This window comes from Myotis brandtii, unplaced genomic scaffold, assembly GCF_000412655.1.
Source record: "Myotis brandtii unplaced genomic scaffold, ASM41265v1 scaffold1612, whole genome shotgun sequence".
Lineage (NCBI taxonomy): Eukaryota > Metazoa > Chordata > Mammalia > Chiroptera > Vespertilionidae > Myotis > Myotis brandtii.
Genome location: NW_005355890.1, coordinates 576,286 through 591,486, shown reverse-complemented (window position 1 = coordinate 591,486; position 15,201 = coordinate 576,286). Strand labels below are relative to the sequence as shown.

At 41.1% G+C, this 15,201-nt stretch overlaps 1 protein-coding gene across 8 annotated transcripts in view; it reads right to left on the bottom strand.

Moving 5' to 3' along the window:
* The window catches only part of MGAT4A (mannosyl (alpha-1,3-)-glycoprotein beta-1,4-N-acetylglucosaminyltransferase, isozyme A), a 107,503-nt gene that overhangs the window by 13,433 nt on the left and 78,869 nt on the right, over positions 1–15,201 (bottom strand). For 3 of the 8 annotated variants that reach the window (XM_014536393.1, XM_014536391.1, XM_014536395.1), the window contains 5 exons: positions 13,564–13,671; positions 13,248–13,441; positions 9,430–9,508; positions 8,686–8,752; positions 1,796–1,916 (listed from right to left, as the gene is read on the bottom strand). In XM_014536393.1, coding sequence (XP_014391879.1) covers positions 1,796–1,916; positions 8,686–8,752; positions 9,430–9,508; positions 13,248–13,441; positions 13,564–13,671 — 569 coding nt within the window. Of the gene's footprint in view, positions 1–98; positions 1,676–1,712; positions 1,917–2,105; positions 2,132–8,685; positions 8,753–9,429; positions 9,509–13,147; positions 13,151–13,247; positions 13,442–13,563; positions 13,672–15,201 lie in introns of those variants that run through there. The other 5 variants (XM_005862202.2, XM_014536392.1, XM_014536394.1 and 2 more) reach the window with 5 other exon arrangements.

Genomic DNA, 15,201 nt, shown 5'->3' with positions numbered 1-15,201 from the left:
CATGTTTAAGAATAATACGCTTTAGATATGAATTTACTTATAAGTTCTAATACAATAGGAAACATCATTTTGGAAAAACATACAACTGCTACAATACCTTTCATCAAAAACCAGTATCACAATTTTGTTTTTCTTTAATATTAAACCAGTTATGACACACAATAGCATCATCTAGAAAACATTTTGTCAAAACTCATGAGTGCAGATATATAAGGATCAACAAGAAAAGAGATAATGCATCTAATTCACAGAATAAAGACAAAATCAAAAAGAGTTCATCATCTTACACATCAGAGGAAATGTAATGAGCTAAATCCATGGTAATTTGGGTTGAAGGCATCATCCCTGTACATTAAAATTTATCAGACTGATTTTTTTTGTGGCTATACACCATACACAATATAGTAAAATAAGCCTCAAAAAGGACATTGGTTTAAAAATCTTGGCTTTAAGGAATGACAAACTTTGAAAATATTTTGCTCAAGATCAGCAATTACAGTAGTCCCCTCCTTATCCATAGGGGATATGTTCCAAGACCCCCAGTGGATGTCTGAAACCACGGCTAGTACCAAACCCTATATATACTATGTTTTTTCCTGTACATACGTACCTATGATAAAATTTATAAATCAGGCACAGGAGGAGGTTCAAAATAACTAATAATTAAAGAACAATTATAACAATATACTGTAAGGAAAGTTATGTGAATGTGGTCCAACTCAGTATCTTATTGTACTGTACTCACCCTCCTTCTTGTGAGGCAAGATGATACAATGCCTGCGTGGTGACATGAAGTGAGGTGCAGAAACTGGACAAAGGGTAATTCACATCCCAGGTGGGCCGGAGAGGGCCGGCGTGAGATTTCATCACACCACTCAGAACGGCGCACATTTAATACTTATGAATTGTTTATTTCTGGAACTTTTCATTTAATATTTTTGGACCACAGTTGACTAAGGGTAACTGAAACCGTGGAAAGCCAAACTGCAGGTAAGGTGGGGCGGGGTGGCTACTGTCAAAAAGTACTTCTGTTAGGAAATCAATCTAGAATCACTCAGAAATGGCAGTGCATTTGAAAAATGGCATTAACTTATGTTTGCTTTTCCAAAGGAAAATACAGAAAACTTAAAAAAGCAAGGTAATTGGTTTTCAAAAAAAGTATCGATTCAAAAATTTACTGCACAAAAATATGTACTTCTTAAGTGTTTCTAATAAATTAACTCCATAACATTTTATGTATATTTATATATTTATATATAATCCCTGATAATCTATAAAAGAGGGTCTATAATAGTAAAATAAATGAATCTCAAAAGTACCCCCTTCATAAAATTTAACATTTTTTCTCAAATTTAAGGAATGTAACAATATGTACAACTCTTATGTATTAGTATAATACCTAAGTAGTACAAGTCATATTAACAGGCTGTCGTAGCTGTAAAATGTTTGAGTCAAGATAAAACTGGAGGACAGCTTAGATTTGAATGAATATATTATCCGTGGGAGAGTCACTTGCCGAGTGGAAATGACAACCATCTACAGTAGATTCACAAGAGGTAGTGTTCAAGTAAAAAAAAAAAAGTACATGGTTCACTATCTTTAATCAACAAACGTACAGAAAAAAATGTATTGGTCTCTTAGGAGATGATCAGTTGGTGACTTTTTTAATATGAATCTGAAATACAAAATTGTGAAGAGTACAATGAGGCAATTAATTTTCATTTCCAAAAAGGTCTTAAATATAAAATCAAAATGTTAAAAAAAAAATGTAGGCTAAGCTATTTCACTGATGTACTGTCTTACCTCATTGAGAATGGCCCAAACAGCAGAATTCTGAATAACTGAAAGTCGAAAGGCTGCAATGGGATTTAGGTTGGGATCCACCATTCCTTCTGCAACACCGTTCTCAAATTTCCCTTCAAAATAAAAATCAACACTTGTTGGGTAGGCTGGAACAGGCACTCGTCAAATTTCACTGATGCAAAGCAGGAAAGAAAACACCACAAGATTTCTAGTGGAAGTCTTCACACAGGGCACGGGTGCATTTTTTCCTTCTTCCTATTTTTATTCAACTTAAAAATTTTTCATGACGTAGAAGCAATCCATCTGAAGAGGCAGAGCTATATGTTTTCTTATTGTAAATTAAAAACAAAACAAAAATATATTTTGGCATCAACAGTGTTTTAACACACAGGTTTTTAGCAAAATGTGACTTACTCAAACCTCACCAAAATAGACTACCATCCCTCGGTCTAACCACTTTGAGAGTTAAGGCAATAACAACCAATTTCAATGCTTCAAATAGACATACATACAATGGCTGGCCTTGAGCAGGGGCTCAATCTTTGTGTATTCTTCCCAAGGTCACATCTAAAAGGAATTAAGAAGTGATACCTTCTCCAGAAATTACAATATGAAACCATTATAGATGATAAGCTGGAAAAGCTCTCCCACAAGGATAAGGACCAAGAAATTCTATGAAAAGTTATTTGTACTCCATTTTTCTTGCCGTGAGGAATAATATTCTTTTTAAAACAAAGCCAAAAAATGCTATTGAAAAGTGGCAGGAAATGGTTTGTTCTGAGCCACATTTCTCTAAGCCAGGGATTGGCAAATTTTTTCTATAAAGGCAGGCAGTCAATATTTTGGCCAAGAGGGAAACTGAGGATACCATGTAGGTACATATATAGAAAGAAAACAAATATCCACAAAATGTTTATTGTTGAAATTCAAGATGTAACAACAACGGAGTAAAATTTTCTTTTCTAATACAGGTGTACTAAGGAGAATATAATTCGTTTTTGGGTGATAACATTTCAATTAACTAGAATTCAAAGTTATCATTAAAAATCAATTGCAAGGGGTCATATGTTAATATGGATCAGTAAAATTTTATATACTTCATCCTGAATATTTCCTTTCACAACAGCCAAATACTGACATTAATCCACAAGCACATGATTTTAATGGAGCACATATCACTTGGAAAGGATGTATGAAATTCTACTACATTCTTCTTTTATATTTGCCTTATATCATTACTTTCAATGAAAGTGACATATGGAAGCTCCTCAAGTAGCTTGCTATTACCTGTACTTCAAATAATGTTGTCATCAGTGACTTGACTACAATATAACTTTTGCATATAAGCACTGGTTTGTCTTGTAGTTTAAGGCTGGATTCATTAAGAAATATCAAACCTGCAGCAAAAATTAACTTTCAAAGAGATAATAGTGGTGGAGGCAGTTCTCTCATGGAAAAGTCTTGATCCTGAGCTCATGATTATAGATATAATCCCGGCCACGCCCCCAGAACTGCTGTGTGGTAGGGCACGGGATGCTCAGTTCGTTTCTGACAAAAATGCATAGAGCTGATGATGACGAAGTCCCTGAGAGTGAATAAGTGTGATTAAGTGTGATTTAAATAACTCACGGTTGGTACATGTGTTTTACTTGCTTGCCTAACACGTGAGGCACTTTGAAATTCACTTTGGATACAGCCTCATTTGAATGTTTTATTTTGGAGAAGAAATTCTGCTGTGATGAAATATTCCATTTTACTTTCTAATTTTCTGGCCATTGCTTTCCTGTGAGCTGGGGATATTGTCGTGAGGGCTTGGAATGGAGATGTATCCTTCAGCACAGCTCCTGCGTCACTACGTAATAACCACACGGCCACCCAACTTGGTGAAATAACCCACATCCCACTGCGCTAAAAAGCACTCAGAGTCTTTTGTGCTGACGTGGTGGGTAAGCACTGGAGTTACTTCCTAAGGTCACATCACAGAGGTGTGTGTGGCACTCGCAACACTGTCACGTTAGAAACCATCATCGCCACTGCAGGCGCCAGGCAGCAATGGAAGCAAGGACGGCAGCATGGGCCCTGCGCAGCTGCTGCCTCCTCCTGCTGTTCAGCCTGACAGCACAGGCCACACAAGTGCAAGTACAATGAGCGCGGCTGTTCCAACACGACCTCATTTATGGGCTGGAATTTGAACTTTTCTAAGTTTTACAAAATGATATTCTTTTTGTTTTTTTAACCATTTAAAAATGAAAATAAACAAAAAAGAATTTTAAAAACATTCTTAGCTCACGGTCCATTCAAATACAGGCCAGAGGGCCTGATCTGACCCCTGGGCTGTGGTGAGCTGAACCCTGTGGTGTTACATTTTGCATCGGCTCCAGAGTCTCACAATCGGTTCCTAGTAAGACAAGATATAATCAAACTGAAAATCAGACCAGACAAGGCTTGTATTCACTTGTATAAGAAATATTAAGCTTGAATACTTCCAGATTAATGGTTTTATTAAAAATGAATACCTTTATTTTATAAAAGTATGTCCATACTGGGGGCTGGACTGGGATAGGGCATACAAGGAAGTATTACTGACTAGTAAGTCAGGCAGAATTCAGGGCTGGAAAATACTGTGAAACTTAAAACATTTTAACTAATGTGATCTCTGATACTGTCACCTGATGAGCTCATTTAAGTAGAAAAATAATTATCAAATGATATAACTGGCCTCATTAAAACACTTTCGCCCAGCAATTTTATTCTACAGATATGTTCTCACATGTGCAAAAACTGCAAACAATCTAGGCCAGCAGCACTAGACTGGCTAAGTAAATTACGATATGCTAATATGAAGGAATACTAGGCAGCCAATTAAAAGAATGAAGATAAAGCAGGTGAAGACTTACTGCCATCCCTAAGTATGTATCGTAGAGAAACTCTCATACATGTGCATAAGTGCTCAAATCAGCATTGTTTATAATGGCAAAAAGATGGAAACAAACTTTATGCTAAACAGGAGACTCTATACAGCAGTGAAAATGAATGAGCCATAGATGCACACATCCACATGGGTAACTCTCACCTGGTGAGAGAAAACAGTTATAGACTACAGAATGATGCAACCTCTATCAAATTTAAAAACAATAAAAGCACTGCACTGTTTGGGGGTATATTATACACATGCAGTAAAGTGCACATGGAAATGGTAGCCACAGCATTCAGTAAAGCAGCTGCCCGAGGGTAGAGGAGAAAGAAGATTTCAGGGAAGAACAACTGAACTGGAAAAACCTTAGGCTGGATACACAGATATTCATTATACTATATTTGCATCTTTTTGTACATCTGAAATACTTATAATTTAAAAAAATGTTCATTTTCCATATGCATATATATTTTGTCCAGTGAAAAGACAAGACGCAGTATAAGGTTGTACAGTATGTCAGTATTTGTGCGTGACTGTTTTTAAAGAATATGCTCATATTTTAATTTATGAATAGGACAAATCATTATAGGAATTGCCTCTGGGAAACACTGGGTAGGTGGGGCCGGAAGAGGGAATGAGACTTAAGTTTACCCTTTTAAATTTGTAACTGTACCATGTGCATGTATTATTTTAACCCAATGGTCCAGTAGGTAAGTGTTAAAAGACAGGAAAGAAAGAGGAAATTACTGAAGAGCGACTAGAATCCTAAAATCCTGGCACTGCGCGGGACCTCCTGCCACCCTGACATGGTCTAGTCCTCCCCTGCCTCTGTGAAGGCTCTCTGCCTCCTCCACCTTACTGATCAGTCCAGCATTTCTTTCCGACTGTCCTTCGCTGTCAGGCCACCTTCACCACCAGTTCTGTTTCCGACTTGCCTTCAGGCATAAACTGCTGCACAGTCGGATCCAATAAAATGCGTCCCCTTTGTGGGCCAGTCTTTGTGGCTTCATCCACCCACGGCTCTTACCAGCCAGCTCTTTCCCTGGTTCTGTCAACCTCTGGACAGGCTACAGTTGAGCCGGAATGTAGCTACCGTCTCCCCTGGACTGCTTTCCACCAAATGCCAGTCGCCTCCCACCGTGCCTACCCCTGAGCTTCACCAAGCTCTGCTTCACACCAGTCAGTGCCCTTGGGAGAGAGCTGCAGAGCTGTTCTCCTGGCCTGCCTCCCCCTGGAGAAAGCCCGTCCCACTGCACAGGAACCTGTGGAAGGACAGCAGCCTCCTGCCCTGGAGGGACAGCCTGCTCTTCGAGGGGCACAGGGCGTGGAGCAGGGCCCTTCATTTTCTTGGCTTCCCTCTCAGGGTGCTGGGGTGGGGGCAATGGGGGCAAATCTCGCCCTGCGGTGCCTGGGACGGGCTTCTGCCCTACGAGTGAGGGCTGGTGAAGGACAGAAGCTGGCGCCTGCCCTTCCTGTGAGATGCCCGCCCCAGAGGGGGCGCTGAGGGCAGGAGGCCAGTGCTCCCGGCTGCACCGCAGGGAGCAGAGCTGCCCGCTCTCTGACTGGGGCAGTGTGGGTAACCGAGCTGGTGAGGACTCCTAATGTTCTTACCGAGATTCAGGTTTTCATGAGTAAATGTTTCTCCGTTTGCTGTATTTTTTTTAAAGTAATTTTCACCAGTTGTGGTGGTTCTACAAGGGAGAAGGGGGCGACGGCCTTCGCACGCCACCCACTACAGCAGACTCCTAAGGAGCAGAGCCTTCATGCTCAGCGGAAGGCAGTCATGGCTCTGTGTTTCGGACGCTGCTTTGTGACACTTGCCCTCGGTTTGATGATTCCTAAGTTCTCTTCTGCTTCTACATACGGATGTGTTGATGTTTGAGATGCTTTTATTTTCAAATGACTGCAGAGACACTTAATACAGATGCATCTATTTCCTCTGCCACTTTCATAATCCAGATCACAACATTCTCGAGATTAAACAGCTGGCAGGTAAGAGGGTTAATAAATGTCGTGTATACTCTGTAATTTTACGTGTTTTTCTAGAGGTGCACTAAGGTATAACCCACACATGAAAATAAACTCACCTGTACACCCAAACTGCACAGAAATTCATCGGAATTAGCGCACAAGCCTTGTAGCAAAAACTGAGTGAAACTCACCAAATGTAAAACCGCTCCGGAGAGAGGAGCCACCAGACCTCTGTCGTCACAATCATCTGGTTGCCGGTGCCTCACCGTGGGAGACACCCTGAAGGCCACCGCCCTTACTGTCCTGTGTGCCCACAACACCAAGTCACCAGCACTCCCTTTGCCCACCACGAAGACAAGCATTCATTTAAGTAAAAGAACATATACAGCCATCGCTGAGTGGACACCTACCAGGTGACAGGCGCTATGTGAGAGACAGCGCCCTCCCTCCCCCTGGCGAGCACACGCCTGGGCGCTTACACAGCACGGGACACGGCGTGGTGAGAAGAGGGGCAGCTAAACTGGCTAATGAACGATGAGAAAGCATTCACTAGAAGGAGAAATATCAACTGACCATTTCAGGAGGAAATACAGCCAGAAATTAAGCCAAAGGACATATATGCAGAGCCAGTGGACACAGACAACGGTGTGGTGAAGGCCAGAGGCGGGGGGGAGTGGGGGCCGGGGGGGGGGGGGGGAGTGGGGGGCGCTGCACCCTGTCACACACTCAGGCGGGTGGGAGTGGGGGCCGGGTGGGGGTGGGGAAGTGGGGGAGATGGCCGCACGTAAGAGCATGGGACATGAGAGGAGTAACAGTCCTGGGACTGGAGCCATAAAGAATAAAGGGCAGGAACAAGCTGTGAAGGTAGGTGGGAACGAAGGAATCTGCCCATGGGAAGTCATTCCGTTTTACCCAGGTTAACATATTAGAGCAGCCGTGGGCAAGCTACGGCCCGCGGGCCGGATCCGGCCCGTTTGAAATGAATAAAACTAAAAAAAAAAAAAAGACCATACCCTTTTATGTAATGATGTTTACTTTGAATTTATATTAGTTCACACAAACACTCCCTCCATGCTTTTGTTCCGACCCTCCGGTCCAGTTTAAGAACCCATTGTGGCCCTCGAGTCAAAAAGTTTGCCCACCCCTGTATTAGAGGATCGACATTTAAAAACGTACCTGCAGGGGCTCTGTGCAAAGCCAAAAGGACACGGGCTCCGCCGCAGAAGCCCAGAACCCACAGCACATCCCAGGGGACACATTTAACTAATGGGCAGGAAAGGGCGGTGGTATTCAGGGTGTCTCCCAGGTTGGGCTCAGGCAACCGCGGGAATTGTGACAACAGAAAGCATGGTGACCAACAAAGTCCGCATCACAGATGCTCAGAGTAGGTGGCTATGTGAGTGGGTGTCAATACAGATCTAAAGCCCAAGATGGGGTCCGGGCGAAAGGCACGGGTTCTGGCACATGGGTGTTGCCGAGACCAGGAGAGGAGACGTGCTCAAGCAGCGAGCCTGCAGAAGGCAGAGTATCCACCAATGAATGTCAACAATGAAACAGCAGGCGGAGGGACCAGTAAAGGAACCTTTGACCTCAAATCCTAGTTGGGTCAAGATAATAAAACGCAAGAACAAATAAAACTTGGAGTGGATTGGTAACTGTAATCCTAAAGCTGTTGAACATTTGAAAGCATTTAAAATTACTTTAGGAGCTCTGGCCGGGTGGCTCAGTTAGTTGGAGCATCATCCTGTACATCAAAGGGTTGCAGGTTTGATTCCCAGTCAGGGCACATACCTAGGTTGTGGGTTCAATCCCCTGTCAAGTCATGTACAGGAGGCAAACGATCAATATTTCTCTCTCACATCCATGTTTCCCTCCCTCCCTTCCTCTCTCTAAAAAAAATCAATAAACATATCCTCAGGTGAGGATTTTTAAAAATTTACTTTAGGAGTAAGTTCAAAATAAAGAACAATTTTTTACAAGTTTAAAGTAGATATTACCTATTCTGAAATAACCATCTTCTAATCGTTTGTCTTTGGTTTCTTTGCTTATTTCCAAACCTTCACTCTAAAATAGAACAAAAACATTATTTTATGAATAATTTCTTCTATTTAAAAAAAAGCTAAGTTATTACTATATCTTAACAAATGTAACAGCAGCATTTGTGGCACAGCTTTCTCTAAAAACACAAAGTGTCATTTCAGTCTTAAACCTTAAAAGGTTTATGAATACAAGAGTTCTTTTTCTAACCATCATCCTGAATGTGTATATAATATACTAGTGATTAGGAAACTTAAATTTCAAATAATTTTAAATTCAAATCAATTTAATAGAACACTATTTTCTATTAAAAATATGCACAAGAACTGTGTGTTAACCTGAAAGAAATTGAAGCATTTCTTAGAGACCAGTACGTTAACTTTCTGTAGTCATCAACAAAACCACATGGTATTTGGGGACTTGATACAAACAGCAGGTAAATATTAAAGTAAAAGAATGGTTTGTTTATTTTCCTGTACAGACTTCCAAGTACTTTCCAATGGGAAACAAAATAAAGGGTCATTCTATAAATAAGGCAAATGGGACAAGATACTAGGTGTTCTATATTTTTTTAAAAAATTAGTATTACTCACCATTGAGGTTCTGCACTAATGAGAACTTTAATCTCATAAACAAGAACAGCCTCAAACCAAGTCTATTGGTGTTAGTTCTTAAGGAAAATTAAGGGGAAAAAATAGTCCTACCTTAAAAGGCAAAACTTCCACAGAAGTGTTAAGCAGAATATCTCCTGGATGTTCTTGGTTGCCACTATGGAACAAATAACTGGAAATACAAAGATAAAAGTACAAATGCAAGTCAGACAAGGCTTCACAGAGACTCAGGAAGGCAGCCTTCCTTCAGAGGAAGCATTCTGCACGAGCTGGCACATCAGAACTTGTGGTAACTACACATTATGTTCTGAGTAGTTGTAGGGAACTTAGAAATTGGAGTGCAGCCTTAGGTGGTGTGTTAATTCCTTCTGTCATAAGGCACATGTTTGCTGCTTAATGTACTTCACAGATTAAAAAGTGACAACAGTTTTATATAGCTGTTTATACTGCTTTAAATATACAAACCTCTGGACAGAATAATCAAAGTCACATTATAATACTGTGTCTTTTATCAGAAAATGTTCACTAGGACAGCCACGAGTTGTGGCAAGTTCAAAGACTAGTTTCTTGGGGTTTTTTTTAGAAAGAGAGAGGAAGGGAGAGAGAGAGGAACATTGATTTGTTGTTCCACCTACTTATGTATTCATTGTGGATCCCTGTGTGTGCCCTGACGGGAATGGAACCTGCAACGTTGGCACATTGGGACGACACTCTAACCTCTGAGCTACCCAACCAGGACCTAAAGACTAGTTTTATCCAATACAAATTATTTCAGTATTAGTAGAGTAAAAATAAGGTAACCAATTCCAAGTAACTGAGTAATTCCATTTGTCAGTGTTAACAAATATTTGAATAATGACTAATCACATGACATACGATAGTAAGTCAAACACTCTCTGGGTCTGAGTCTAATGTTCTTATGTCTGATACTCTGAAAACTAGTGTGTGGGGGTAGGTATGTGGAGGAGGTGGAAACCACACAGGGCAAACAAAGCATATCTAATCTAAACCTAAAGCCTAAGTTTAAGTGAAGTGGTTACAAATTTCAGCTGAATCGTCAAAACACCTGCATCCAAGTCCTGGTGTCTCATTTACTAGAATTTTCACCTTAGCAAGTTGCATTAGCTTTCTGCGTCTGAGTTGTTTTTTTGTTTTTTTGGTTTTGTTCCTGTTAATCCTCACCCAAGGATATTTTTTCCCCACTGATTTTTAGAGAGAGTGGATGGAAATGGGGAGACAGAGAGAGAAACATCGATGTGAGAGAGACAAATCGATTGGTTGCCTCCTGCATGCACCCCAACCAGAGCTGGGGGATCGAGCCTGCAACCGAGGTCTGTGCTCTTGACAGGAATCGAGCCTGAGTTTTATCTATACGTACAGTGCACATATTCCCACCCACACGTGACGGTACCAAGAAGTTTACGAGAACTGACAAAAAGTATTTTACATATTGAATATTCAGCAAATAATAGTTACAATGTGGCCCTGACATAGTTACAGTATGATATTTGTGGGCAGAGATCACCTACGATAAGGTATTGATTTTCAAATGTTACACGGGTCAGGGGCCCTAATAAGAAGCTCCTTCTAAGCTACACCAAAAATCACTTCCAGCATTTTTGCCGAGACACTTCTTTTTAAGACATCTTTGCTATGGGATATTGTTTCCCACAGAGGCCCGGCGCACGAAATTCATGCGTGGGTACGGTCCCTAGGCCTGGCCTGTGATCAGGGCCATCTTCCCCAGCTGCCCACAGCCAGCCCCGCCCCCCGCCACCACTCACCCCCGGTTACCCATTCACCACTGCCTGACGGCCGGGGGAAGGGACCAAGAGGTGGTCAGTGCGCCTCATAGTGTCTGGTCCAGCGGTCGTTCTGGTCATTTTGCCGTTAGGGTCAATTTGCATATTACCCTTTTATTATATAGGATGGGTCATTCAGTATCTCAGCTATAGATGCAAAAATATGGATGGGAAGCCACTCAAAAAAAAAAAAGAAAAAATAGAGCCCAGCAGTAGTTGGTGTGGCTCAGTTGGTTGGGTGACATCCTATGCACGGAAGGGTCCCTGGTTCTATTCCCAGTCAGAGCACATGCCCAGGTTGTGGGCTCCGGCCTGCAGGAGGCAGCCGATTGATGTTCAGCTCTCACATCAATGTTTCTCTCTCCCCCTCCCTCCCTCTCTCTCTAAAAACCGATTTTAAAAAATCTAGAAATAAAAAAATAGAGCCCATGGATATAATCTGGAGTTTAGGCAGACTGATTCAGAGGCGTTCGCTGTGCAATTACCTATAGTGAAAAACTCAATACCACTTAAAAAGAGTTTAACATTAGAATGAGTAAATGATGATTGAGCCATGCGATGGGGTACTATGCAGCCATTGAAATGTCTATGAATCATGTATGAATATACTTGAAAATATAAGGTATAAAAAATTACATATACATCATGGTCTCAAAGTATAAAGTATACAGAATTATCAAGAAACAAAAAGGTGCCAATATGGTCACATAGTGTCCTTGGGTTTTGATTTTTCCCTTATTCTTCAAACATTTAAAGTTTTGTATAATGAACACATAGCAAGCTACATAGCTAGAAAACATTTTTCCTAATACTTCATGTCTGCATTGATAAACACAACTTCTACTTTTTTCCCCTGGTAGCATATGTTATTGTGAAAATGAAAAAGTCATTGCTTTTTTTTCTGTCCTAAGACAGAAAATTCATACATGAGTTTCTACTAGAAAAGCATCCTCAGTAGGAGCATGTAAAACTACTTCACCGAGGTGAACTGTAAACGTTTTTGTTGTTAAGAAATTTGATCTCTAATATATGAGTTTTCAGGCAGCTCTTCAATGGAATTATTTTCATTTGCTAAAAATAAACCAATAGACACAGCTTGAGGTTATTCTTGTTTATCAAGAAGGTGAAAGAAAATTATTGTTTCTAATTCTGTGATGACTCTTTAAATGTGGCAAATGATACCTCAAAGTGCAGATTACCACTATATAGTAGAAATGAGCATTAAATAACAAATATTACATACTCATATAAGTGCAAAATATAATTTTAAAGTATTTTTTATATTTTCCCAGTAATATTTCCATTGCTTAAAACATTTTTACACTTAAATTCCTTTTTAGAATCAGTTTAGAATAAGAAAAGAAAATTTAAAACATTACATTATAGCTATGCATTGTTTTTGTCCACCTTAAAACAGAATTATTCCAAATGACTTTTGGCATAGTCTAAAAACCAAATGGACCTCTCATGAAAACGCCTAACATAATAAACCAGAGACTAGAGAATTATATTCTTTTCTAGGGATCACATGTAAGTAATACTACAGACAGTCTGGGCAACACAACCAAAACTGAGCGAAGTCTGAAGGACTCATGACTGCGAAATAAGACACAGGGAGAAAGAGCCCTAAACTTTGTACAATGGACATAATGTTAGAACACATAAAAGGGTTGTGAATTCCTCCATGATATACTAAAAGGAATCCAGCATTTGCAAAGCCATTGATTAGAAATAGGCATAGTCTGTTAGACTTGTCATTTCAACCAATTTGCTGCGTAACCAACTCATATCTTAGGAGATATTCCAGGATAAGGACGTGAAAACAAATTTGAGATTTTGCAGCACAGTGCTACTTAAAAGTATGAAAAAACTATACTATATACATGTTCAGAAATACCAAGAGAATTTATCAAATATGCTAAATGCTGCTATTTTATCTGAAAACAACAAACCCATTTTATTACCAACTTGTGGGAAATGTATTTTATAACCCAACACTTGGGACCCACTGTCTCCTCACATCTGTTATACACAAAACACTTCCATCACAAATCACATTGTAAAAGATGTCTGAACTGTAAGACCAAACACGTTTCAATCATCACCAACCTTTCCACATTGACCGGCTTATCAAATTTAAACAAGATGTAGTCTCCTGCTGTCGGAGTGATAGCCCAGAAGAAATCCTCCCCCATATATGTTTTCTCCAGTGTGTGTCCTTGGTAGACTTTCAGAGAAGTAGATACTTCCGCAGGTGGGTTTACATGGATTTTAAGAAGTAATGGTTTCATGTAATCTTTATCCTAGGAGGAGAACACATATGCGATTAAAACGACCCATAGCTTATACTTAAGGGGAAGAACAATGATAATGCACTGAGTAACAAATCGTACGTTCATGAGAAAAATCAAATGAAATCACCAACCGTAAGTTTCTGAAGTTTTCCTGTTAGTGAAGAATGCAGACCAACGTGCTGAAAGAGGGAAGGTCTGAAACGAATTCGTAGATTTGCCTTCTGTCTATCACAATGTTTCTAAATATTAGGGAAAAAATCATGTTAGTGTTACATTATAAAGTGAAATCTTGTCCTCATCTGAAAACTGAGGAGTGCTTTAGGTAAATATTGAAAAGAAAATCCAACTCCATCTCATAATTATAAACCACATTTTTAGGTTGCTCACTGAGGCATTAATAGAATCACTGCCTACTTGATAAACAGACAATATGCAAAAATTTAAAATAAGCACATCTAAGGGAAGAGTTAAGGGTTTAATTTCAACCATTTCACACACTATGTCAATATAGACTTGACTTTTAATATTAAAATTCACAGAGAGGAACCAAGATGGCGGCATAGGTAAACGCCTGTACTTGCTGCTTCCCACAACCACATCAAAATTACAACTAAAATACAGAACAACTATCACCCGGAACCACAGGAAAGCTGGCCGAGTGGAAGTACAACTAGAGAGGTAAAGAAGAAAGCGCATAGAGACTGGTAGGAGGTGCGGAGGCTCGGAACGGGCTGGTCCGGCACCCGGATGTGCTGCTGTTTTAATTGGGAGGGAGATCACCTCTTTGGAGGCTGCCTGGAGGAGAAAGCCCCACACCAGACCCCCAGCCCAGGGTCCCAGAGCTGGGGAAAGAAGTCCCTACGGACTGTAAAAACCAGTGCGGATTGGGGCTGAGTGACACACAGGCTGCTGGAGACCCAGCTGCTCCTCTTAAAAGGACAGCATCGCAAAATGAATTTACAAGCTCCCGCTTGCTCTAAGCTCCAGTGCTGGGCAAGGCTGTGGGGAACCCAGACACATACGGGGAGAAACTGGACTGTCTGGCATGGGGCAGGAACACGGGGGCGTCTTTTTTCCAGATGGAGGTGCTCACAGCACTCATTGTTCCTCTGCTGGGACCTCCCGATGCAGGGCTGACTGGCAGCCATTTCTGTTTGCTCCACCCTGGAGATTCCCTGAAACCCCGCCCCACACAATTTACAACCCCACCCAAGCTTTGCACAACAGCTTTTGAATATGAATGGCCTGTCCTTTCTCCTAAAACCTGTCAAACAAGCTGCAGCTGGGTCAGGGAGCCCCAAAGCTATCAATGAAAGGCCCAAGACCTGCACCAGCACCAGCCTGCCTTGCTTCACAGCTGGGCCTTGTCTGGGCACTTCCAAACCCGATAAAAAGAAGAGGAATCTACAGAGCTCTCTGTAGCTCCTGCTGGGTGGCCCCAGGCAATGGCTGACTTTGCACCTCCTTGGAGATTCAAGAGCCAGTGAACCCAGTAGTCAGTGTGAGACCATACCAGATTATAACTCTTCACATCCATAAGTGACACACTCAAGGGGCAGACTCAGTGAGCACCAAAGCCCCACTGAAGCAAGTCCTGCCCCATAAGGGTGTCTCCAGCACAGAAGTTCTCCCACTGCAGACACAGCTGATTCTCACAGCCAATTGGCCTGGAGGTCAGTTCCCCCCAGTGATACCAACAGCAATCAAGGCTCAACTACAATAAGACTGTGCACACAGCCCACAAAGGGGTGCACCAAGAGTGTCTACCT